The 27,909-nt window shown below is 41.7% G+C and overlaps 1 protein-coding gene across 3 annotated transcripts in view; it reads left to right on the top strand.

The window, feature by feature from the left end:
* ppip5k1b (diphosphoinositol pentakisphosphate kinase 1b) overlaps window positions 1–27,909 on the top strand; it is a 68,017-nt gene that overhangs the window by 24,958 nt on the left and 15,150 nt on the right. For 2 of the 3 annotated variants that reach the window (XM_080436759.1, XM_080436758.1), the window contains exons 10-25: window positions 887–988; window positions 3,356–3,442; window positions 3,860–3,935; window positions 4,760–4,869; window positions 7,323–7,408; window positions 9,760–9,885; window positions 14,670–14,791; window positions 15,129–15,311; window positions 15,442–15,583; window positions 16,147–16,370; window positions 16,917–17,044; window positions 17,219–17,333; window positions 18,367–18,474; window positions 18,731–18,847; window positions 19,102–19,242; window positions 20,354–20,480. In XM_080436759.1, coding sequence (XP_080292885.1) covers window positions 887–988; window positions 3,356–3,442; window positions 3,860–3,935; window positions 4,760–4,869; window positions 7,323–7,408; window positions 9,760–9,885; window positions 14,670–14,791; window positions 15,129–15,311; window positions 15,442–15,583; window positions 16,147–16,370; window positions 16,917–17,044; window positions 17,219–17,333; window positions 18,367–18,474; window positions 18,731–18,847; window positions 19,102–19,242; window positions 20,354–20,480 — 1,994 coding nt within the window. Of the gene's footprint in view, window positions 1–886; window positions 989–3,355; window positions 3,443–3,859; window positions 3,936–4,759; window positions 4,870–7,322; window positions 7,409–9,759; window positions 9,886–14,669; window positions 14,792–15,128; window positions 15,312–15,441; window positions 15,584–16,146; window positions 16,371–16,916; window positions 17,045–17,218; window positions 17,334–18,366; window positions 18,475–18,730; window positions 18,848–19,101; window positions 19,243–20,353; window positions 20,481–24,467; window positions 24,621–27,909 lie in introns of all 3 variants that reach the window. The other variant, XM_080436757.1, reaches the window with a different exon arrangement.

Here is a 27,909-nt window from a genome sequence, read left to right as displayed (position 1 = left end):
GAAAACTTAGCTGTTCCTGTGCATGCAGTAATGGATATTAATAAACGAGTTCATGATACTCTTGTCCATGATGACTTGTCACATACTGAGAACATGCATGTGTTTCAACATATATAAAGCATGACCAAAAGGCATGAAAACGTTTTTGAGATGTTTGACTGTTTTTCTTTTACTTTTTTTGTGGGGTTTTTTTTCACTAATTTTCTCCCCAATCTATTTTGTCGTCTATCCCTTGTGTGTAACGTGGTCCCTTGTCTCTGCCAATGCCACTCACAGTCCCTCTGTCGGTCTATGGAGGGTGAAGACCAGTGGTTCCCAAACATTTTAGCTCGAGACCCAAAAGAGAAATTTGATGTCTCCCCAGGAGATCTACAAGCTCACTTGTCTCCCCTGGAGATTGATGCGTTGTGAGCTTGTAGATTGGATATTTTCGCGACTTCTTAAACATTTGTTTTCTAATTTATGGAATTTCCTTTTTCTTTTCTTTTTTTTCTTTTTTTATGAAATTCTTTTGAAAAATCATTGAATTTGTTTTTAATTCATGAACAATTGTTTTAAATAATAATAATAAAAACAAAATGTAGGAAACAAAAAATAAAGGGATATTTACTCTACGCCCTTAACTCACTGAGTGCCAGAATTATTTCTGTCTATTTCTGGCCAGTGCGATTTTTTTTTCTTTTTTCTTCAAAGTAAAAAAAAAGTGCTTATACAGCCCTTTTCAGTTATAAGTTAAACAAGGAGTGGATGGAGCTGGGAATTGAACCTGAGTCTCTGGTGTGCATGCGTTTTTTTTCTCTACGCCTCCCAAACTCGGTTGTTGGTTATTTTTCAGTATTTGCAATTCAAGGATTATGAGTATGTTGTTGTTGTACTATCCTACCAGGAACATGGTGATGAGAGAATTGGCTCCTCAGTTCCATATCCCCTGGTCCATCCCCATGGAGGCTGAAGACATCCCCATTGTCCCCACAACCTCAGGAACCATGTAAGTACCTTTCCATCAATGTGCTGAGGCTACCTTAAGTTAGCATAATACAGCATTGTAATAACAATTTGGGAGCCAGAAGGTAGAAGAGTCGTGTGGAGCAATGTTTTAGGGAAGGTTCTGATAGCTTCCCTATGCTAGCTGATCTGAGTGAGCGGGAGGGGTTGTAGGGTTGGAGCCAATGGAGGGTGCGTAGAAGGGGGGAGACGTGTGAAAGATCTTGTCTGGTTGAAGACCAAGCGTGCTGCGGCTTTCTGGATCATTTGGAGGGGCTTAAGTGCACATGCCGGGAGGCCAGTAAAAAGTGAGTTACAGTAGTCAAGTTTTGATATGACTGAGGTCTGGATAAGGAGCTGGGCTGACTCCTGGGTGAGGAAGGGTCTGATCCTTCAAATGTTATAGAGTGTAAACCTACAGGACCGAGTGACCGCTGCAATGTGTGCCTTGAATAAGAGCTGACTGTCCAGGACAACACCAAGGTTATTGGCTGTTGGAACCGAAGTCACCAGGGCATTGTCTATGGAAATAGTTAGATCCTGCATGGGGCAGGACTTACCTGGGAAGAAGAGAAGCTCTGTCTTGTCTGGGTATTAGTCTGTCTTAACTTGAGGTATTGAGAACTGAGAAGACATCCACTGTGAGATGTCAGCCAGACATGTGGCGATGCGCTCTTCCACCTGAGTGGCAGAGGGGGTAGGGGGGTCATCGGCATAGCAGTGATAAAATGGATTGTGAGCAGAGATAACAGAGCCAAGAGATTTTGTTTGCTGGGAGAAAAGGTGGGGGCCAAGTACAGATCCCTGTGGGATCCCGATCAGGAGGGTGTGGGGGAATGAAAGCAAACCTTTCCAAGAAACCTGGTACAATAGGTGCAGTCAGTCAGGTAGGAGGAGAAACACTTTAGTTCCGTCCCAGCGATGCCTAGGTCAGCCAGGGTGTCCAGGAGCAGCTGGTGGTTCACTGTGTCAAATGCTGCTGATAGGTCTAGAACAATCAGGACTGCAGAGTGGGAGGCAGCCTGGGCAGCATGTACAGTAGTGCTATGGTGCAATGGTCTACTAGAATATTCGCAATTCTGGGAAATTGCAAAGTGTGCTTGCGCCGACGCGAGTCGCGGGTCGCGGCCGCCGGGACTCGAGGAATACGCCGGGAGGAATACCGTCGGGGGCTGCGTTAATTACATTGTCACGTCACTCCTCTCACGTCACTCCACTTGCGTTTCATTTTTAGAGGATTGATCCCCCCAGAAATAATGTTTTTGCATCAAACGGTTACATTTTGTGCATTTCTGGCGCTCCCTATGGATCAAAGTGGAATTTTATTCTACGACCTACGGTTCAAGAGTTATAGGCCAAAACGTAAAGTGGGCTGTTATAGCGCTACCATTAAAATAATTTCGCACTAAATTATGAACCTCCCCTCCAAGTCTTGTAACTTTAGCCCTTACGGTTTCTGAGAAAAAAATACTTGAATGGGAGTTTTTCATTTTCCCATTAAAGTGGATGGGGAAATTTAATGCACTAATAAATCAATATCAATTAAACTATGTAACCAATCTCTTAGCAAAATACACGCACACGATTCCCGGTGAAGCCGGTCATTTTGACATAGGGCACTGAATTGGGGAAAAAAAACTGTGGGAGGAGTAGCGCGGCAAAATCAAGTTTATCTAGAATAAACATGACATAAAGTCGGAAGAGTACTATAGTCTGGTTGCAACCACACTAATAATACAGTATACTTAAAGTTATTTTAACTTGGTTGATGCCATAGTGTGTAACAAAAGTTTGTTGTTACAATTTCAGGAAGAGGAAAGCTCCCATTGCCATTGGTCATGTCATGTAACTTTGGATTCTGACACAAGATATGTCCCAGCAAAATGTCTTAAAATGTGCTGTCTAGGGAAGGGCACTAAGAGTGGTGTGATATTCTCATGACTTTAGGACTCCAGCTCATGGCTGTAGCAACAGCTGACATGTTGTTAGGTAGTAGGATGGTTTGGAATAGTTAGTCCAGGTTTTGTTATTTAAGGCTGTTCTGTCTTTTCCTCACCTTCTCCTTCTGGCTCTTCCTCTACTTGATCCACCTCGTATGTGTATTACATAGTTTGATTGTTTTCATTAGATTAGCTTCATTAGATTACCTATGTTGAATACACTTATTGTAAGTCGCTTTGGATAAAAGCGTCTGCTAAATGACTGTAATGTAATGTAATGTAGTCGTGCTTTCTAGTTTACCACCCTTATGCCAAGGACATTTTATTCTGCAGTGAGTTCTGTTCTGTTATATTCTACTCTGTTATATGATTTTACGTTACGTTACACGTAACGTTATGTTATGTTCCGCTCCGTTCCTCCCCTACTTCAGGATGGAGCTGCGTTGTGTCATCGCCGTCATGCGTCATGGCGACCGGACACCCAAGCAGAAGATGAAAATGGAAGTCAGACACCCTTTGTAAGTCCAATTCCGTGTTACTCTTTTTATTTTATTACAATTTGATTTATTTGTTTTGTGTTTAGCTGTTGTACAGTGTTATAGCTGTTGTATTGATCTGCTGTCTTGGCACCAATTCATTTTTGATGGATTTTTCATCTCAGCATAACAGGTGGTTTCAAGGAACAGACTGCCGAGGATTGTCCCTCCTCAACCATCTTAGCCCAATAAGTCACTATTAGTTTAGCTTTGATGATGAAGTCATGACCACATGTATTAATGTCTTTGGCCTGGACAAGAACATCTTTATGAACCTTTTAGGTCAAGATCCAGTTGTGGAGAAACACTGATCTGTACCTGTGGATTCATAACACTGCTGTCTCTGTCATATGTGTCTGTCTGTCTGTCTGTCTGTCCCTGTCTCTGTGTGTTGTCCAGATTCTTTGAGTTGTTTGAGAAGTGTGGAGGCTACAAGTCAGGAAAGCTAAAGCTTAAAAAACCAAAACAACTACAGGTCTGTTTCCGTCCGTTTCTCTCTGTCCGTGTTTTTCAGTGTCATCTTTCACTTCGAATCTATTTGATCATATATCTGTTCAAACTGTATAGTAAAGTGATTTAGATTATCTTCCTTTTTGACCTTCTGCTCTTATTATTAAATATTTGCAGTCCAGAATCAGAAATAGTTTAGAGATTCGATATTAGACACAGGATCACAGACTGAAACTGTGCAGCAGACATCGACTCAATGACATGGGAACATTTTATCCAATGTTAGTAAAAGTTTGGGAAAATGTACCTCAATAATTGAGTCCATGTAATAGACATCTGAATTTTGTTCAAAGTAATTATGATATAATAATTATAATAAATGTGTTAAAATGCAACGTTAACTTAAATATCTGCACTGAAGTTGAGTGTATTGCATTACCTATCTCAAGCAAGTTTCATATCTCTGCAAGTTAATCATAGTGTACTGAAAGGAATGGAATGCAATGGCTTCCTCAAAATTATAACAAGTATATAAAGTGAGTCATAGTCAAACAGACTAAACATGCAACATGCAAGACCATCAGTGGTCCTTCAACATTTAAAAGTAGGTTCCATGGACAACTGTCAGCTGTAGGTTTACTAATAACACACAAGTGCCAGTTAGTGCTGCCATGAGAATAGTGAGTTGTTGCAGGCAGAGGAACACAGATAGACATAATAGACAAAAATAGACATACTATATACACAGTGATTAAAATACGCTAAATCTACTGAAATCTATTCCCCAAACGTCAGTGTCATTATTCTGTCTGCTCATGCAGTTGCATGGTAACTTCCTGTGTGTTTCAGGAAGTGCTGGACATTGCCCGTCTGTTATTGGTGGAGCTGGGTCAACACAACGACTGTGAGATCGAAGAGAAGAAATCGAAACTGCAACAACTCAAGACTGTCCTGGAGATGTAAGACAACACACATGCACAATTATGCACACAATGATTCACACATGTACACGTGCGCGCACACACACACACACACACACACACACACACACACACACACACACACACACACACACACACACACACACACACACACACACACACACACACACACACACACACTTCTTTAAAACGCTGCTTTTCTCCAGAGTCTAACTCCCTTTTTTATTTTCTGTTTTCTCTATCCCTCTCTTTTCCTACTTCTTCCTCTCCATTCCTCCATACATCTCTCTCCATCATCCCCCTTTCTTCCTCTGACTCTCTCTCTCCCTCGTCTATTGTCTGGTCCCTCACACGTCTCTTTCAACTCCACTCACACTGATTTCTCTTCTACCTCCATCCATCTCTTCCTGTTCTCTCTCTCTCTCTCCCCCTTCTCTGTCTCTCTTGAAGGGAGTCCAGTTTGAATGACACTCAGTGAGTCAGTGACTCAGTCAGTCTGTGTATAAATAATGCGGTTACACTCTGTACCAGACATTAGGAACATTTCACTCACTTCACAGTGACTTATGAGTGAGCAGGATTGTAGGGTACAGTGTCTTGCTCAAGGACACTTTGACAGGATTCAAAGACTAGGGTTCAGACTTGGGAATGTTCCTTTACTGGGCAGCCTCGACCACTTGATGCGACTAGTCTTCTCTATTAAACAGAAAGACCAGGCAAGAAGTGTTCAGTCATGAGAGAGGTACTTTTTAACGTTTCAGATGTATTTCATAGATTTATATTAAGCCTATTTTAAGTCAGTTGAGACATTAGATTTGCAAAAAAGATTTACAACGTTTGCAAAGTGTTCCTAATGTTTAGTATGCAGTGTATTAGTCCCATTAACAACAGTAGTCATTAACCTAGCTGTACACACAGGGGAAAATGATTACATGACTTATGTCTCTGCTGCGTGCGTGCGTGTGCGTGCGTGGCTGTTTTTGCCACTTTATAGCCATGATTACTTTGCATGTCATTCTTACCACTCAGTAACTGACTGTCTTTCTCACCTTACCTCCCTCTGTTGTTATATTCTGTTCCCTCCACCTGTTACTGTAAGAACCCATCAACACGGAAGAAATACTGAAATATTTAGTATTGACCATCATTCTGACAATAACCTAGAGACAACTAGTCTACCGACTAGAGTGTTGTTACCTTCGAACTCGCACTGGGCAATTTCCAATTCTCCAATATGCAAGATATATTTTTCATAGTGACATTTTGAAAATATTCTTTCATTAAAATAATACAGCAAATTCATCTCTCCTCTGTGTCTCATAACCTGTGTTATTCACAAGTCTGAATCACAAGTCTGAATCCACTAAATAAGAACCGAAACATAGAGGTGCATTGTGGTTCCAGCAGTAAATGCTGTACTGGACTTCCTTATTTTTTGTTTTATCACACTCCAGATACAAAATCCTGAGTCTTTATTTAACTCTGAGAATGTACAAATGGAACAAAATGGGCATAAGCGTGTGTCTTTACTGTATATAGAACACAATGAAATTATGTGAAACAAATATTTACTGTTTATTAGTTGTCACAGACAAATCAAAAATCTATCTGATATCTGTGGCAAACACCCCCTGTCTAGTTCTCCAAGTATACCTGTCATAATTATTGCATAATCACCTGAACGCAATTATTTGAGATTATCACAATTCTTTTTCCATAATTGTCATAATCGTCATTATAGTTTCCATGTTGAATAAAAGGTTCATACATGTTCAAGCATTTTCAAAAGAATCGTGGAAATAGCCAATCTACAAGCCAATCGACACATTGTGAGCTTGTACGACAATTAATCGTCCAATAAAATGTCGTGATAGTTTCTCTGAACAGATGTCTGTTCTATTACAGAATTCTATGTGGTCATTAAACGGAGGCCAAATGTGCCAAATAATTACCATACTGGCTATCAAAAGGTCCTTTGAGTGTTGTGTGTGTGTGTGTGTGTGTGTGTGTGTGTGTGTGTAAGTGTGCGCGCGCTGTGCACTTTGTGACCGTGCATACTGTTGATGTCATAACCTCTTACAAAGTAAAGGGCAAGCCCTCAAACAATGGGCATTAACGCACGCACACATACACACACACACACACACACACACACACACACACACACACACACACACACACACACACACACACACACAGAAATCATACTTTGTCAACTCTTGTAGTTAACGTACTATAGCTCTAAAGCACTGAACTGAATGACTGACTCCTAGACAAACACCTGTTATCCTGCATTTGTTTGTGTGAAACCTTATGTGTGTGTGTGTGTATTTCTAGTTCCATTCTGCTTATTGTCATGGACACAGAATGGAACAGAAGTGTGAGGGTGTTGCCAAACATGACATGTTTGATTCATTGTTAGAGGACAACAATGATACATGGCCTGTATGTCTGGTGTGTGCACGGTGTAGGTACGGTCACTTCTCTGGCATCAACAGGAAGGTTCAGATGACCTACCTTCCCAACGGACAACTTAAAGCCTCCAGCGAAGAGGAAGGTATACACATACACACACGCACAGCTGAACACATACTGTACTGTAGGGCTAGCTGGCATCATTGTTTATATATCTATATACAGTAGCTCTTTTTTGTGTGTTTAAGTGTGTTGTAGAAGCACAACCTGTGTGTGTGTGTACAGTACACATACATATCCACTTGACACTGTGGGAATGAGCTTTAAGGGCCGTTCACACTGAGCACTATAACTATATAGTTTACTATAAAATATATAGTTTTAATAATCGTCAAAGTGGTCAAGTGGATGGCAGAGTGACACCAACTATGAAAATAATACAATGGTGAACGACATAGTTATAGTTATATCTTATAGTTATAGTGCTCAGTGTGAACGGCCCTTAACTCTTTAACTGCCGGGTTTCACTGTGCTTCCGCAAAAGAAATCATCGCGACCTCCCGTTCGCTTGTTATACGTCGTTAAAAAATAGCATGCAACACAAAAACAACAACACAGGAGCCGAGATACAGGATTTTAAGTAATAAGTTAACCAGGAAGTGAATGGAGCAGTAACTCTTTGGATCACGTTATCTCCTGGTTCTGTTTTTTTTTTTTTTACTCGTCCAAACTCGTCGTTGGCAGTATTGGGCACTGGCAGAATTCGACGAGTTAACTCGTCCATGGCAGTCAATGAGTTAACTGTATCTTGTGTGTGTGTGTGTGTGTAAATACTAAACATACAGTAAACATTCATCCCATTGCGCATAGTTTTCGAAAATAATAGGTCCATCCAGATTAATGACAACCTAATTGAAAGTCTTGTGGAGGAGAATGTAATTGTTGTTACCCGACAGGTACATGTATTTATGTATCATTCATTCATTCATTCATTCATTCATTTACTGATCAGCAGTTAGTCCAGCTCACTGTGTCTCTGTCCAAGTGCTGAAATTGTCAAATCCCTTTCCGTCTTTCCGTTTGTATTTGGGTCTCAATTAAAATGTTGCAGGAGCAGGCAGCACTTAAACTTTGCTGTGGGCAGGGCAGGACAGGTTGAAAAACCATTAGCGGTAATGGTAACAGAAATCCAGCTGGAGTGGGCGGGTGTGGGATTAGGTTAACAGTCCCGGAGAGGGCTATACTGTGCACCTTCATGCTCCCTGGAGGATGAAGTCTAATTTTTTTGGTGACCCCATGGCATTTCCACAAGTGCCATACTGTCAGGTATGGCACAAAAATGTCAGGTTTGCACACAAGATATCTCATAATCTAAGGCAGATTGTAGGATGAACCTGAGCTTGTAGCTCGGCTATTTTTGCAATACATTTTTATATTTTACCGTGTTTGTCAGCTCCCATACACACATTAGTAATTTCTTACCAACAGGAAGTAAATGCTTGCGAACAGGAATGACGGTAGCTTGCCAGGTTTAAACCTTCACTTATTTCTGACATTTTGAAGGCTATTTTATTATACAGTATTGTAGGTCAACAGGTATACGTCAATATACGTGCTGGCAAATTAAAGATAGTGCCAGCAAAATTGTGTTTACTTACCGATTTTACTAAATCCATCTTGTATTGTATTAGTAATAAGCAATATGGAAACGTGATCAACATGATTACGTTTAGTTTACAAACGATAAAACGTAGCATTGCACTGTGGATGGTTTTGCAGTGTAGGCGACTCATTCGTGGTAGTGCATGTTGTGTTTCTAGTACATTGTCTGAGGACGACCTACAGACACAACACACATTTATTACAGCAGCTTGTGGCTGCTATAGTTGTACACACCAAACGCAAAAACACAATGCAAGAACTATCAGAAGAAGGGAATGTCTGAGCCAACTGGGTAAAAGATGAGAGATTACACAGACACCCAGTGCGTTATTTGCAAAGTCTTACATATCTAAACAGCTGACAAAACGGCTGACTCCACCAGCTACTGTTAATTGTCAAGGTTTCTCTGATCCAGTGTCCGTGAACCTGTTACATGAAATGATAAATGAACAAGCTTGTCTTTGTCAACATGCGGAATTGAGGACTGCTTGTGTCACACAACAATCAGTGTCAGTGACCTATCTAATGTAACCAGCTGTCTGTGTTGGTCTAAATAAAATAAGCTGTGCCAACATGCATATTATGAATTTGAAACCAGTGAAAGAGGTGAGCTGAAAGTTGGTATTACCGGGTTGGATCTGTGTTTGACCAATTAAAAAAGTTTAGTCGCATTTTTGGGCACATTTGTGGCCAAAATGATGGAGCCCTGGCACAAAGAAGTATAACTCAGATTTACATGACCTCTTATGTAGTTACTTTGAGTCACCATTGTGTCTATATGAATTGTAATGGATAATGTGTGTGTGTGTGTGCGTGTGCTTGTGCTTGCAGATAGTCACAGGGAGGGTCCTTCTCTGCTGCTGGTTTTGAAGTGGGGTGGAGAGCTGACGCCAGCAGGCAGGGTGCAGGCAGAGGAGCTGGGTAGAGCCTTCCGATGCATGTATCCTGGAGGACAAGGTATCGCGTATCACCCACACACAATGTACAGTGTCACATACACCCGCTGAATAACAGAAAACACACACATGCTTGTGGACATACCGTACATGAACTCACATGTAGACACACACACATGTATACATACAGAACACATTCTGTACACCAGCAAGCATGTTGATGTATACACATGCTGGCCCCCACACACACATACACACACCTATCTTCGTCAGTAACATTACAGCCAATAATTTCCTTGACTAAAAAAAAAGTCACATGTTGACTGTATGTACTGAATGTAGAGCAGAGAGTAGAGGTCTGCACACTCCACCCACCACCTGTTTGTTTACAACAAACATTACCTGTCGTGTGTGTTTAAAAATAACAAAAGGAAGTGATCAACTCCCCTTGGTGTTCTTTATCAAAGATGATCTGAAATGAAGAATGTGTCTTTCACCCTTTTAGAGCGTATCATTCTGTGGTCGTAATTAGGGCTGTCACTATTATGAAATTTTACTTGACGATTAATTGTCGCTCAAATAATTGCGATTAACGATTTAATTGTGTTTCTGTCATTGAACACTGGAACATTACGAATAACAAATACAAATAAAAAAACTAAACATGAATAGTGGAAATGACCAATCTACAAGCTCAAAACGTGTGCTTGTAGATCGGCTATTTCCACTATTTTTTAAATAAGGTATGGCTCGAAACGTCATGTCCAATGGTGTAAAGGAACCAATATATTTTAAACTTTGGACAGATGATCCAGTGTGCAGACTTTCTTGTTTTTGGATTCTGACCTCTGCCCAGCACCTGGTCTTTAGTGAGTGGATGACGTGCGTGCTTTATTGTTTGTTTCTACATCTTCAGGTTACCAACCAATTCCAACCAATATCATGACATCCATACATCAGTCCACACAGACCTGATCTAGCATGCAGCGGTGCTGCATATTGAATATAAACAAACATACAACAATCTTTTTTGAAGGCTAAATGGTACACTAAAATATGTTTATGAAAACATTACATAGGCCATGCAGTAACAGGAACTTAATACTGCACTATGATATTGTTTTTACTTGTGGTCTGATATGGCCTCCAGACAGGTCATGGTACTGTACTGATATATTTTTTTAATTGTGGTCTGATACAGTATGGCCTCCAGGCAGTTCATGGTACTGTACTCACATGTCCAAAATGAGTCCTCGTAGCTGGGTAAAAGGCAAGCATGTGCACAGTGTCTGCTCTGGAGGTTTAGAAACTTGGTGCGATACAGTGGTCCCGATCAAACGTGTTGATCATCTACTGGATGTAGGATTTTCCTCATTTAAAAGATTCCATCGGCTACTGTCAGTTTGTTAAAGGAATACTCTACTGTTTTTCAACCTTATCTCCATGTCTTTATTGGTAGGAGGAGTGATCAATATATGGTGTTGTTAACACATTCACTGCCAGGGGCTTTCTAATGCTGGCAGGTAGCTTTCTGCCATCATTTTTAAGCATTCTGACAAATTTTTCAAGAACCACAGAATATTTATCTCCAGTATGATCGATCCCTGATGGTTGCTAATCAAGGAGGAAATCACTGTGCTTCCGTGAAAAAAAACATGTCATCGTGACCTCCCGTTCTCTTGTTATACCTAGTTGAAAATAGCATGTTTCGCCAAAAATACATAGTAAAAAAAATAATGACACAGGAGCCAAGATACAAGATTTTAAAGTAATAAGTTAACCAGGAAGTGAATGGAGCAGTAAATCTTCGGATCACGTTATCTTGGGTTCTGGACGTTCCCACCCCCCCCCCCCCCCCCACCCATTTAAAAAAAAAATCACGGATATGTCCGTGAATGGCTACATTCTGTCAGTGAATGTGTTAAGTGTGTTAATGCTCATTAGGATTTTCCTCACAATCAGACATCCTTGCACATTTTATCCTCATTTGGTCCTCTTCTAACGGAGTAATGTCAACTCTACAGACAAATGAAAAACTGAAAAAGTACCAAATTCATGGCACTGACGCTTTAAGAGAGACACTGAGTTGTGCAGTCCTGTTTGAGTTTCAACCTGTTAACATGTTGTTGCAAAAGATTTAACTGAACTATCACTGTACTCTGTATCTCTTAAAAGATACACTTCTAGATGCTTTATGCTTTATGCTTCATATAGTGCATGAGATGCAAACAATCAAATTAATTAATTAAAATTAAAACAACTGGATGTGCATTTATACTTCTCTTCCTACTTCCTCCTCCTTTGAAACAAAGGACAGTTTCTTTTCCTCCTCTGTTCTCTCCAGCATCGGTTTTGTTCTATTAACTCTGCTCTTCTCTTCTTACCTGTTGTTGTTGCTCTGTGTAAACTGCTATAGCCGCTAACCGGCGCTCCCTGGGCTGTGAATCTCCTATGGGTAAGAGAAGGACTTACTGGGTCAAACCAAGGAATCTTTTAAAGCAGGAAGGGACAGCAGGTCACTGTGCGGTACAGGAGAGTCCATGTGAGCGCTGAATACAGCTCGCATTGTCGTTAAGTGTTGAAATTGATCACCGCTTCCTCTTTGAATCCCTTAGATTTTCACGTGATCAGTCTAGCTAATGACATTTTGTTCAACATTTATAGAGGCAGCCGATTATTGTTTCATGTATTTTCCAAATGCATTGTTTGACAGTTATCCTCTGGGGTTTCGAAAGAACAATGTATACTGTATGTATGTATGTTGGTTTCCTTGGGGTTATTTAGATGTGGCGTCATTGCTAGCCTGACCAAATCTTCGTTTGACATAACATAAAGCTTGTAGAGGCCCACTCCTTGGCTTAAAAAAACATAACATAAAATCTAATTAATCCCAGATAACTATCCCATACAGAAAGGACATATATTTCCTATGTTCCAAAATGCACCAAACAAATGGCCAGACATACTTATATATGCAATACATTTCATATATAATGTGTATGGGAGAAAATATATTTGGTCCCTTGAAAATATATTTTCACTATACATTTTAGCCAGTATTTGTAGATTTTGAAACATATATATATATGTGAAGTATTTACATATAGTTATGGGAATAAATGACAGCAGAATCCACTAATGACTGCTGGCTGACCTGTGAATCCGGCAGGTCATTAGGAATCCCTGTGTGTCTCTCATTTTGACTCCCTTGTAATGTAAGCTCAGACGCCTCACAGCGACAGTCCTGGCCCTTCCTTAGGTTCCTTGGACGTTCTCACACCCCGACCTTCGCTTCCTTCATCGTCGGCCTCCATTCAGCTTTCCATCTGCTAGCTAACTTTCTTCTCGTGTAAATGTTATCTAACTTCATCTTCATCCTGGGGCCCACACACTGCACACAGTGGTCTCTATATCACGTTGCAGTGGGTTGTGTGTCCTGGTTGACGTGTTCTCATCCAGAGACTCTTAGATGTACAATTTAAAACACATAGGCTGAGCTGAGTACAAGCTCAGCATAAACTTAAATTCAGTTCACCAACATACAAGGGTTAGAAGAACCAGTGAAGACAGTGTGAACTCCCAGCTTCAGAACAGGGAATGACAAGCAAAGGGGATTAGAATGTGTTTATCTTTCGTAATGAGTAAGACGGTAGAAGAATCACTTTATTGGCATAAGCTTGTACACACAGTAACACATTTCATGAGAGAGTTCAGCTGCAGCGCAGTAGCATCCCTGAAGCGTTTTTGGCGTCCAGTGCCTTGCTCATGGGCATTTTGGATTTGGTGGCCACTATAGATGTACTGTAGTATCAGCCACCCAGCTTGGACCAGTTACTGGTTGGTCGCTCTGCGATGTAGAGTCTACAGTACAGTATGTCAAAGCTTGCATGTATGACCAACACGTTAGCAGTTAGTAGCACAAGGTTCAGAGCCATAGTGTACAAACAGTCCTGTGAACCAGGGACAGACACTTTGACAAGGATTTGAAGTACAATAGACTGTACATTCTCTGATTGCCAACATTACTGTACATGCAGACAATAAGTCAAATGTATTTTGGCCACCTGCTCGAAGGAGTTATAGCGTGACTGTGTGAAACTGAGCTAACAGCGACCATCGCACTAATTTCATAGCTGTTGTTTTCCAGTGCATTCTGTTTAAGAAAATGAATGTTGTGTGGCAAACTTACAGTATACTGATCCTTGGCTGGGAATGGAGACAGCTTGTCTCGATGTCAAAGCATGATAATCCAATATTAAAGCCATTTACAACCACAGTCTACCTACCTAGATATTTAGTATTGTTATACAGATTGATTGAGAGATGAACAGTTACTATTGATAGAAATGTGACAGACAGATGGCTATACAGTAGATACTGTAGATGGACATACAGTACAGTCGTTCTGTACTGTACATATTAACATAAGTCCATGTGGTTTGATGTTCAGAGCTGTATAAGTATAACTGACTGAATACAGATTGACACATTACAATATGTTTCACTTTCTCTGAGACTAGGGCTGCTGATGTCTTAAATGAGTTGGGCTTTAACCTAATAACAAATGCATTACCTCACTTTCAATTCAGCCTGCTCATAAAGCTGACCAAAATATAATTTAATATGCATTGTTAAGCCATTTTGAAAGACCAAGAAACACTCAATTTGAAGAAAACAGGCTTGGAATTGAAAGTGACTTTGTGCCACTCCAAGAGCCATCAGAATCTATGGTCCATGTGGGTTCACTTTTTCCTGACATCCTCTCCTCCCAGAGAGGAGATGATGTGACTGTACTGCTACATTGTGTCTTAAGTGACGGTCATGTGTCCCTCCGGTGTACTGTAGGTGACTATGCAGGATTCCCAGGCTGTGGTCTCCTACGTCTCCACAGCACCTACAGACATGATCTGAAGATCTATGCCTCAGACGAGGGCAGAGTGCAGATGACTGCTGCTGCTTTTGCTAAGGTAACGCTGTGTGTGTGTGTGTGTGTGTGTGTGTGTGTGTGTGTGTGTGTGTGTGTGTGTGTGTGTGTGTGTGTGTGTGTGTGTGTGTGTGTGTGTGTGTGTGTGTGTGTGTGTGTGTGTGTGTGTGTGTGTGTGCATACACTATATACAGCCCTATTATGCATCTTTTACCAAGGTTACAATGATTCCGTCAACACTATTCTTTCCTCAATGCATTTTCTTACCAATAACATAGTCTGTAATGTGTTTTTCATTGTCATTTAATTTCTCATGCATAGTACATACTACATACCATAACTCTATAAGGAAGTAATCTTGACCATGTGTTTCTCCTCAGGGCCTGCTGGCTCTGGAAGGTGAGTTGACCCCCATCCTGGTTCAGATGGTAAAGAGTGCCAACATGAACGGCCTTCTAGACAGTGACAGTGACTCTCTGACGGACTGCCAGCAGAAAGTCAAAACCAGACTGCATGATATCATGCAGAAACCCAAGGACTTCACCCAGGATGACTACCAGAAGGTACTGTACAGTAGGTCCAATGTAGTGCTTCTGACTGGAGAGTGTCTAGGAATTCAAATGGAAAAGATTGTGTATATTCATGCAGTGTACAGGACGTGATGTAATGGTGACTGTGTCCTCGTGGTTTCAGTTGGCCCCGACCGACAGCCCATCTCTGGTCAACTCCATGAAACTCATTGAGAACCCAGTCACGACCTGTGACAAGGTCTACACCCTCATCCAGTCTCTCACCTCTCAGATACGCAAGAGACTGGAGGACCCCAAGTCTGCAGGTAAGACAACCATATATTGCTCAGTATATGACCCAGCGGTAAGAAAAGGGGGGGCCATAGCGTCTATTCAGATTTTGGTGAATAATTTGTTAAACACAAGATTTACAATCTTCAAGTGCTTAAAACTGAAATTGTAAAATATTAAGGTCAGGCTTAGTCATGTGATCATGCAGTAACATTGCATGTCAAATTTGTTGAGTTTGTAGGGTGGGTCGAGTACATCTTGTTCTCTCTAGTTGTAATCCAAACAGAAGTTTGGAAGGTTATATTATCTCTTGCCGGTGATGAGAGGCCAGAAAAATACACATTGGTCTTGGCCTGATATGGGAACATTCGAAAAATACCATCTCTACAGCAGCAAGGACCCTGAGGATATCAGCTGTTATGTTTCCCATTCATATCAGCAGTGCCTGTGTGACACATGTGACACAAGGTGAAGGCAACCCTGTCCGAGCCACACAGTGCCATGCGGGTCCCCCTGACTCTTTCTAGTTTCAGCATGTGAATGTGCGTATGTATGTGTGTTTTTGTGTGTGTTAAATAGTTGTTTTTATTTAACACAGACCTGCAGTTGTACCACAGTGAGACTCTGGAGTTGATGTTACAACGCTGGTCAAAGTTAGAAAGAGACTTCCGCATGAAGAATGGCCGCTATGACATCAGTAAGATCCCCGATATCTACGATTGTGTGAAATATGACACACAACATAACTCTTCGCTGGGTCTGGACGATACACTGGAGCTGTTTACACTGTCCCGTGCACTGGCTGACATAGTCATACCACAGGTATATATGCACTCACACAGTCTCTCTCTCTCTCTCTCTCTCGCTCGCTCGCTCGTCTGAGGTCTTCTGTATCCTAGTTTTGCTGATATAATTATTCCAAAATGTAAAAAGTTCTTATTAGAGAACAATAAATGACTAAAGGGAAGAATAAATGAATAGGTGGATGAATTGTAGACATGATAAGATATCTTATACCTGTATTTGCCCTGGGTATATGGGGAGTGGCTAAAGAACCGAGAGAGCAATTTGCTTTATTAGCTATAGGACTGATGCGGTAGTAGCTGACCAATCAGCATACGTAAAAGTTTGACCACATACTTTGCTGTCACATGTCACAAAATGTTCTCTTATGGGTGTCCCTGCCAAAACATATTTTCAAATGGGGGTCCGCAGCCAATACCAATTTTGGGGGCCTTGACATGAAAGTGTTTGAGAACCACTGGGCTAAGCTCTCTGTGAGCAACGCACTTTCTTTCCATCAGTGAAGCTTGTCAGGCAGCAACTGAGAATGTATTATTGTTTTCAGCCTCCCTCTCTGTTCCCCAGGAGTATGGGATCACTAAAGCAGAGAAGCTGGACATCGCCCAGGCTTACTGTGTTCCTCTGATGAAGAAGATCCAGCTGGATCTGCAGAGGACACATGAAGATGAGGCTGTCAACAAACTGCACCCACTGTGAGTCTGAGAACACTCACACACACACACACACACACACACACACACACACACACACACACACACACACACACACACACACACACACACACACACACATACACAGAAACATGTCTGGTCAAACCTCCGCACCTTCCAGGGGTAAGAAACAGTCCTATATGTGTTGTGTTTCAGTTATTCTCGTGGTGTGATGTCTCCTGGTCGCCATGTCAGGACCCGCCTGTACTTCACCAGCGAGAGTCACGTCCATTCTCTGCTTAGCATCTTCAGATACGGAGGACTGTTAAACGTACGTAACATAGAATGTTTCATCTTTTTCTACGACTCATGATCTGACATCCGTGAGCTCTCTGCTATTCCCCTTAACATTCGTAATGAGGTTATAATCAGATAGCACTAAATCAAATCAAAGCAAATCCCCAAGGAGTGACATCATAGTACTGACATCAGTGCATGTAACGTTTGTGACGTCCTCTGTCGACGTCATTGGACGATATAATTGCAAAGCCTGTCCATTTAGTTTAAACAGTTGTGTTACGAGCAGGTCTGCTGATTATGTGGGGGGGAGTGGGGGTCCCAAGTGAAATGTGCCAAATTACTCCGCCAAAGTCAAAGAGGGTATTGTACTGTTGGTATTCACTCCATTGACAGCTGGTTTGTGCTGTACGTGTTATGTGAGTAGCTTAACAATTGCATCCATGTTGGCTGACCTGCAATGAATCCTGGTTGAGGAATGGAATGCCATCCCACAGCAACGTGTGACTAGACTGGTAAAATTGCCTGTTTATTCCTTGTTACTAGAGAGTTCATAGGTATTTTTAGCGCAGATAATGACAAGTTTGGCACATTTCACTTGGGACACCCTACCACCACCACCACCACATATAATCAGCTGTGCTGCTCATCCCACAAATGGATGATCATTACAAATGGGACATGATTCTAAAGGGAAATGGGTGGGCATGCTACTAGTACTTGTACGGTAACGACAGAGTTATGATTTACTAAATACGTTTTTCCAAGCATTTTTGAGGAGCTTATATTGAAGGAAATAAACAGACACAATCATGACATTAGGTATGGAACACAATAGTATGTTACAAGTTTGAAGGAAGTTGTGAATGCAGATCACTGAACTCACGACTTCCTTGTAATATTATATGTGTACATTTAATGAAATGATCCGGATATGAGATGAGATGATGGTTGCATCTCTTAAAGAGGCCATTGAGCTGTTCCATTTCCAGGTGCAAACCTGTCCCCAATATTAGTTAGATTATGAATGTTTTTTTTGTTGCTCACATTGTATGTGTGTATGTCAGGAGGAGAAGGACCAGCAATGGCAGCAGGCTATGGACTACCTGAGTGCCGTGTCTGAACTCAACTACATGACTCAGGTAGTCATCATGCTGTATGAAGACAACAACCAGGTAAATTGACCAGACTGACCGCTAGATGAACCAGTAGACTAACCAACAGACCATCCAGTAGATTAACCACTGGACTGACCAATAGACCAACCAGTAAATGTACTAGTTGACCAACCAATTAACCAGTAGACCAACCAGTAGATTAAACGACCAGTAGGCTGGTGTACAACAGTACATACTGTTCATGTGTACGTGTGTGTGTGTGTGTGTGTGTGTTTGTGTGTGTGTGTGTGTATGTGTATGTGTGTGTGTTCAGGACCCCCTCTCAGAGGAACGTTTCCATGTTGAGCTTCATTTCAGTCCAGGGGTCAAAGTTTGCGAGGAGGAGGAGAACGCTCCACTAGGCTTCGGCTTCAGGCCTGCCTCCTCTGAGGTTTGTGTGTGTGCAGGTTGAGGGTTAAGTGTCTTGCTCAAGGAGACTGGTGCCACATGCCAGATACATTGGCTGTTATGGGAGTCAATATTGTGAATTCCTGGTCACAAGACCGAAGGCTCTCCAATCACCAAGCCATTCTGCCACTATTATGTATTTACATTTATCATTTGGATACTAAAATGTATTCTGTACTTCACTTCCTTATTTTTCATTTTGGCATAACTTCCATCATGTGTCCTCTGGCCAATCAGAACGATGCCAAGCAGACCAATCAGGGCAGTTGTGAGGATCTGTCCCAAGACCAACTGGACCAGGCACCTCCTCTATCTGAGCCAATCAGCATCCAGAAGAAATCTCCCATGATCCGCAACCGAAAGACTGGTTCCATGGAGGTACTGTACCGAGGGGACAGATTCAGCACTGGTTCATGTGCTTCAGTCCACTCACTCAGAACAGGATAGCAGGGTAGTGAAGGGGCTTCTGGGTAACTTCTGAACACCTGAAACCACAGAAGCAGATTCTTACAGATGCAAAGATGTTTTCATTAATGCGTCTTCATCAGAGTCAAAGAAAATACCCTGCATGTTTCAAAAGGCTGTTGCTTATTGTTGCTGTCGGTTGGAAAACTCGTATGTCCAAAGCTATTACTTTTCAGGATTCAAATAAAAAAATAGCAGAATGGCCAATTTTGCTACTTTTGTGTAGCAAATATAATTAAGACATTCATTTATGAAAAACATAAAAAGTTAAGTTGGTTTTCTGCTCGGCAGCGACGTTAAACCGACGTTATTATGACAGCAGACTCAAGCATTAAACACTCTCCTCAGGGACCATACAAGTGAAATCTGAACACAGAGTGATAAACTCAACTCAAATATATAGTCATATCGCAAGGTTTACAGGTGTAAGAAGCAGTTGGTGATATTGTTTGTCGTACAAGCTCCATCATTGCATTTTCAAGAAAGGAGAAAGAAGAAGTTCTTTATAAAGACCCATATACAGTACATGCCTGTGGGACATGGGTACTGTATGTACTGAGATCGCCAGGCAGTGCTTCCTCTTGTGATTTCCTGAGAATGTTCTCTGTCTCCAGCCTAGTCTCGCGTAGCCAGACAACTATTCCACAATCTCCGAATGCTATATAGTCTGGAACGGCACCTCCCGAAAGCCGAGAGAGGAAGCTGTCATTTCAGTTCACGAAGATATATTTTAAAATAACTTTACATTTTATTTTTGAATTTTCATTCCTGATAAGCTATAGATTATTAGATTATTATTAGATATACATTTCCGCGATTGTAAAGACGAAACGGAAGCGGGGAGGAGGCGTCACACCCACTTTATCGCTTGACCATTTTCAGAGCTTCCGTGCTCCAGAGTCCAGACAGTATGACAGAAGCATTCGAAAATTGTGGGAGACAACAGTCTGGCTCGCGAGTCTATCTCCACCCTGTCATCCTCCCCCCTCCCTTTTTTCTCCTCGGTGTCCCTGGTCTCACTCAGGTCCTCTCTGAGACGTCTCCCACTCACTCCTCCAAGGGCTCCTCATGCTCCTCCACTTCCTCCTACAGACTCTTCACTTCTTCCTGTTCCAGACAGTCGCCTGAGATCAAACCTGCCAGTGGCCTAGGTGTGTGTGTCCGTGTGTGTGTCCGTCCGTCCTCTACACACATTTATCATCAGCCATCATCATCATCTCGATCTCCTTCCCTGTCGTCTCTTTTTCATCTTTCGTCTTTCTCGCTCATGCCTTCCTTGTCATACCCTGCCGTATTCCCCCTCTCTTTCATGTTCCATCATTTATGTTCCTTTCCTGTCTTAATCTCCTGTCCTCCTCTCACCACTGTATCTCTACCCCTTTCTCTCTTTCATCTCTCTGTACCTATCTGTGTCTCTGTCAGTGGCGGAAAGTAACTAAGTACATGTACTCAGGTACTGTACTTAAGTAAAGTTTTGAGGTATTTTTTACTTGACTTGAGTATTTACAAATTTCATTTTTTTTTACTTTTATGACACTACATCTCAGAGGCAATTACCGTACTTTTTTTTACTCCACTACAATTATTTGAAAACTTTAGTTACTTTGTAAATTTTGATTATATTACAAAACATACATTAACCACTTCAGCCCTATACTGTATATACTTTGGCTATTTGAAAATATCCAATCTATAAGCTCACAACACGTTGCGATTCGAGCTTATAGATATGCTATTTTCAAAAGATTTGTATACGTTTGAAAACGGTACATGCTGCATAGTGAGTACTTTCACTGTTAGTACTTTAAATATATTTTGATGACAATACTTTTGTACTCTTTTAATACATTTATTTTTAGTGTAACAACAGAGAATTTCTACATTGGGATATTGCTACTTTTACTTAAGTAAAAATTGTTTAGTACAACTTCCACCACTGGTCTCTGTATCTGTATCTCTCTATCCCTCCCACTCTGTGTCCCTCTGTATGTCTGTCTGTCCCCCCCCTCTCTCTCTCTGTCTCTCTGCTGCTTGTATATCTACCATGACAGTGTTCAAAGAGGTGAATCTGTATATACTCAGACCTGACAGACAGGAAGTGAGATTTGAGGTAACTTCAGTGTTGCAATGATGTATTGGGTGATAACATGGGGATATTAATTTATGTACAGTACTGTAGCACACTTATTACAATGACGAACGCGAGACCTGTTCTAGTCCAGACCTCTGCTATGATAATCTGCTATAATAAATGCTAAGCAACATTAACATTCAGACAACAATAACCAAGTACCAAATCTAGAGAAATGATAATAATAATAAGATGCCTCATGCAGTCACAGGATTGATGACAGTATTAATCAACTATAATACAAGTATTTTGCATCACACTGAAATGTACACTTTCACAACTGTTTAATAGTTTGCCATATATGTTCCCAGCGTGAGATGAATACATTGGATAAAAGACCAGGCTTCATTGGGTTCATTCATCTTTGATTATTGAGCTGCTTGACTTACAAAAGTCGCAGAAACATTTAATTGTTAGACATTAACGTCATACTGTATAATGGATGGATAGAAGGGCAATTGTGTTGTTACATAAAGTCAGTACAGCGATATATAGATGCAGTCAGACCCCTGTGTTATGTGTACCAAAGGCTTCTAACCCCCCCCCCCAACACACACACACACACGTGCCCCCTCCTCCAGTCTAAATGGAGAATAGTGGAGTAGACAATAACATGGTTAATGTTAAGCCTGATTTATACTCTGTTGCGTGCCGGTGCCCCAAAAATAGCAAATATTTTTTGGTGCGCAACAGGATGCATAACTAAGTATAACTCAGGCTTTAGACTGGGAACAATCCTCGCTGACTGGAATAACTCTGTGGAAAGAATGTCGCCGTCTGAACTCCAGTCTGTGTAAGCTGCCACTATATTTGGCTGCACTGACACTGCTCCACCACTACTAACGCAGTATCACTTCGATTACTGTGTGGTCACATTCAATATTGCAACCCAATATCCATCAACATTAAACTAATGCGAAATTTGACATTTTCCCTAAAATGTAAACTGTTCTATCCATTTAGCCAAAGTACCGTAAGGTTTAGAACAGAGCCCTCAAACTGTGGTAGAAGATCTTTTCTCAGTGTGCACTGCAGTCCTACCTCAAAACACATTTATTTATTGTCCTACTATAATATGACAATATTACACTCAATAACTTAGAATAAGTGGGTGAAATGTGGGCATTGCAACTTTAGCAGTGACTTTACAAGGCTACTGCCTTGCATGCCTGCATCAGCCACATTACACCAGGGGTCATTTTGACCTACTTGTGCTGTCACTGTCCCACAGCACACTGGCCAGCCTGTGACTCCTTATATGAATGTGTTCAGTCCTTCAATCATAAGGACTCTGTGTTCGCACAGCTTCAAAGGCTCTGAAGTGGCTGGTGTCCTCTTAGAGGAGCCTGGCAGGTGATAAAGGACAGAGTGTAATGTCCTCATAAAGAGGTTGCTACTGAGTCACCCACATTCACATGTTCACAGCTGTTCCACCAGATACTTGACCTCTTTCAGCCTGGCTTCCCTATTTTGGGCATGTCGTTAGGTAAAAAATCATTAAAAAATCATGCAAATTAGCTCAAATAGCTGATCCCCAAGCTCACAGCACACGTCGCAGAAAATGTATTAATTTAACAACAGGGCCTAAGTGGTTAAGCAATATTACATGAGAGGGGGTGCTTTACCCTACTTATTGGCCTGAGAGTGATCTGGTAGGACCAAGGGCTTGCACCCAGTTCCCTAAGCATAACTGAAGTGTGATATGACAACCTATGACACTGGACCCCCAATATTTGTTACAAAGCTGTCTATAAACCTTTGAGGGCCCTTGGAACCTTTGACCCCAATTTGATTAGATTGGCAGTTGACTGACCCAATCAGGCATACTGACCCTGGTTGGTTCAGTCAGGGAAACGAGCAATACAGATCAACGTTTTTTGAGCGGTGCAACCGCTCCTATAAGAGGGTTTAGGACCCATCCGTGGTGAAAGTTTTTCTTTCCGTCATGAAAATTTGTCTTTCGCTGTGACGCCATGCTGTGGAAAACACGCCCATAGGCTAAGCTTTGCAGGACGTGCTGTGATTGGCCAGCGAGACGCATGATGAAATTAATAATAATGTAAAAAATTTAAGCACGTCACTTCGCAGGACGTGCTGTGATTGGCTACCGAGATGCATGATGAAATTAATAACTCATAAATAGCACCGCTCACTTCACAGTTCACACTGGGTGTGATTTTTATGTCTTTAAACAGAGTTAAGTCAAGTTCATAGTGCTCACCACCAGAATGTACATAATGTTTGAATGGTATGCACGGCAGAAAAGAATAGCACACATTCAACACCTACACTTGTTTAGCGGAGGTTAATGGTTGTGAGTGCAACAGGAGGAGAATAATGACATCACATTTTTTGCATAACTATTCAAAATAACAAATGACAAAACAAAACATAAGCAGCTCGACAGATTAGATTACAACTAGCTGACAACCTGACAAGGCTGTTTATCCAGCTGGAAACTCAATGAAACTGTAATCCCAAAGGATTACAGGAGATGAACAGAGAAATGCCAAAGTCATAGTGTTACTGAAATGCAGTAGCATTGTCACCAGCATAGTTTTAATGGACTTCTAAATGCACTCATACCGTGTGCTTTCACTCTCATACTCTGGCATGCACGGAAATACACACACAGATACTGTAATGCACACACACATGCGCACGCACGCACACACTCATACACGCACAGGCATACACAACCAGGGGCATGATGTGCATGCATACATAATACCCTTCCACACACATACTTAATGCATAGTAAGAATGTGGGTTTGTTATTTATAATAACTGCATGGTGACAAAATAACTAATCCCTCCCTCCCCTCTCATTCCCCTCTCATTCCCCTTCACCCTTCACACAATTCTCCTCTACCTCCATCACTCTCTCTCTCTCCATGCACATGGACCATTGCCCCACCGTCTCTCCCTCTCTTTCCCCTCTACTCCCCCCAACACATCCTCCCCTCTCATCCAACCGTTCCGTCTCTCCAATCCTCCCCCTACACAGGCTCCTGTTCAGGTCTCTTCAGTGCTTCTGTGCTGGGGGTGTCCTCTAGTGCCCCCAACCTGCGGGACTATGTGCGCTCGCACCACCACCACCATCACCACCGCAAACCACCCTTGTCCCCTGGCAGTCTGCCCTGCCACAGCGGCTCCTTTGGTACGTCTGCTCCTCCTCCTCCTCCTCGCTCTCCTCTTCATCCTCAGACTGTTGTCTTGTGGACTTTTCCCTTTTACTCAGTTGTCGGCCGTCGAACGGTCGACCCAGCTGTCTCTGAACTCCTTCCAGACTCGTTTCTTGGTCTGTCATTTGTTCTTTCTTGTATCGTTCTACAGTACGTTCCACACCACAGTATGTCCTTCTATACCCTCTGACCTTCTTCTCCCAGCTCAATGTGGGTTTGTTTCAAGGGATCTTTGAATATATATTTTTCTCTTTCCTTATTTTTCCTTTCTCTGCAATTTAATTAAAGGAAATTATCACTTTCAGAGAAGCCTGGTGGCTGAACCAGGTACTGCGTGAGCCACAGAATGGTTTTAATTTAACTGTGTCATAATGTCACCTCCTCTCCCTGTCTCTCTTTATCTAATGACGAATCATTCCACCAAACCTGTCTGTGTAATCTGCCTTCCCCAAAACCCGTTTGAATCAGCTGTTGGAAACCAGTGCCTGGTGTTTGTGGAGTGATTTACTGAGCACTGTGACACTGGAATGATTGTCTGTCTAGTTTATACTGAGCTCACAATATGCTTGTGTTGGATTATGTGATGGATCAGGGCAATTAATGATCAATACTCTCACATCCTGCTTGATTGGGCATGTTTCTGACCCCACCAATGTCTGAATGTGTTTTGTGCGTTTGTTTCCTCTGTGCAGTGTGCGTGTTATTGCTGTGTGATTATTAAATCACGTCGCTCTTGGAGAAAGCAATTTGATAATCAATTGTAAATTGGGTTGGCTGTCTGGTTGTCTTGTCATTAATCACAAATTAATCCTGAAGTTGAGAAATGTGTGTTCGGCAAACAATCTTTGATTACATAATTATACACCTCAGTTTCATACTCAGCCCCACCTATTTCCTGGGTGTCGCAATCCTCACTGTTAATTTAACTACATGAATCGTAGCGTCCCTATTCTGGAGTGAACATTTGGTGAAAATAGCAGATCTACAAGCTCACAATGCGTCACAACAGGACACATTGTGAGCTTACGGATTGGCTATTTTTGGCAAGGAGATTTGGTGTAGAGGGGAAAAAGGAGCAGACCAAGTATAAAGCCCTGTCAATTCAGTATATAGGATTTGAATATTTACAGTAACTCTGAAAATGGAATATGGTTCATTCGGTTCTCTTTGTGTCACTCTCGGAAGCTTCTGGTCAAAATTAGGCCCTGATTAAGCGCAATACATACCTGTGACATTCCAAAGTTTCAGAGACCCTGCCATTGGCACTTCAGTGAAACATCAGTGAATTGTCCAAGCATTGTCACAGACAAAGGGGGGGGATTTCTCAAGTGTGAAATGGTGCCAGGTGCGATTTGGCCTCTTTTCACACTAGGCAAATCAGGCACAACAAGGGGGAAAAAAGGCTTTTCAGGTTTCAACGTTTCTTCGTAAAGGAAGGTGATAGAACTACAAATTGACGGTTTTAAGGGTTAAAGGAGAGATCCAGTCATTTTAGGTGTTTGCTTTGATATGTCGCTAATCACTCACCAACATACCAGGGGCAGTTTGTTTTTTTCCCACTAATCCTCATTATTTAGTGTCCTGACACTCAAACATGCACTGAATGTCCCTCATGAGCTTCCGTTCATGCAGAACGACATGGAGCTGATTGCTTGTTTCTCTCACAGAATTTGGCAACACCGAGGACTAGCTTCCACGTCGTTCTGCATGAACGGCAGCTCATAAGGGACATTCAGTGCATGTTTGAGTGTCAGGACACTGCATAATGAGGATTAGTGGGGAAAAAACGAACTTTGGAGATGCTAAAATAGGTGATTTTCGTTTATACACATTACTCCATTATGCCAGTGGAAGGGGTCTCCACAATGGACAACAGGGGCTTCTATTAAAAAAGTCAACTGCCCCTGGTATGTTGGTGAGTGATTAGCGACACATCAAAGCAAACACTTAAAATGACTGGATCTCTCCTTTAAACTCCTCATGCCTTATGCTTCACCTGTCTTCAAAGCTACCTCTGATAAAAGTAGCTCATTGTCTTAATATTGCGATTTATTTAGTCGATATGTTGATAAAACAAAGTAGGTAGAGCAAATCCTACTCAGGTCCTCAAGACCTAAATCAAAGGTTGCTTTAAAGAGTGTTATTGAGTTTTGACCACATAATCGTAACATGCCGTGTTCAATTCTCACTTAGCTCCTCTCTACCCTGGCTGTCTTGTCACTAATGCACTGTAATTTTGACTGAACTACTTTTTTATTGATATGTATGTGTTTTTATAGCCACTAGGGGGCTCTAAGAGATCCTGCATGATCACAACCTCAACATGCTCTCAAGTCTTAACAGTGTGACCCAAAAGTACACATACACACCAGTCAGTAAGAGAGTATATCAAATTGCTGTGGTCTGACCATATAATATTTATGAACCTAAACAGTAAACATACAATATGGAGTTGAGTTGAGAAAGCTATAGAATAGGGCCTACAGATTTTGGGAGTTTAAACGGCATACATTTTGCAACTCCACAGAATAAGGCACCAATATTTTTTTTATGCTGAGGTTGATTCACCATTAACAGTATCAGTTAGCAGGTTAGTTTGTTAGTTAGTGACATGAGAGAACAGGAAACAGCATCTTCACTTCCACTGCATTAATTCAATTTCACCACTAGGTGTCACTGTGGCTGCAAGGCCAGACAACACACTACCCATAGGGAGCAGATGCATGTACCCCCCACCACAATCTCTCTCTCTCTTCTCTCTCTCTCTCTGCTTCTCTCTCTCTGCTTCTCTCTCTCTCTCTCTCTCTCTCTCTCTCTCTCTCTCTCTCTCTCTCTCTCTCTCTCTCTCTCTCTCTCTGCTTCTCTCTCTCTGCTTCTCTCTCTCTGCTTCTCTTTCTCTTTCTCTCTCTCTCTCTCTCTCTCTCTCTCTGCAGTTACATCATGTTTTGTTCTGTAGTCTGGGAGACAGGTGTGGGTCTGAGCTGACGTCAACGCTGTTCATTTTAGAAAAGGGTTCAGATCTCTGTATCTCCTGGGTCACTTTTACAGGAAGCCTCTAACTGGCTTAGTGCTGTAACATCAAGCATAATTATCTGTAGGCTTCAAATTTCAAGGTTTTGCCCACATTTCATGCATTCATTTCATTTGGTTAGATTCATTTTTTTTAAAAATCTTTCAGTTTATTGAGCACATGGCAATAACTGGTGGCAAAACTCTAGACACAAGTGAGTAGGCGGTGATTCTGTACCCTCTCCAGTCATTAAC

Source organism: Gymnoscopelus braueri, assembly GCF_963280865.1.
Source record: "Gymnoscopelus braueri genome assembly, chromosome: 9".
NCBI lineage: Eukaryota > Metazoa > Chordata > Actinopteri > Myctophiformes > Myctophidae > Gymnoscopelus > Gymnoscopelus braueri.
This window is presented reverse-complemented; position numbering and strand designations above follow the sequence as displayed.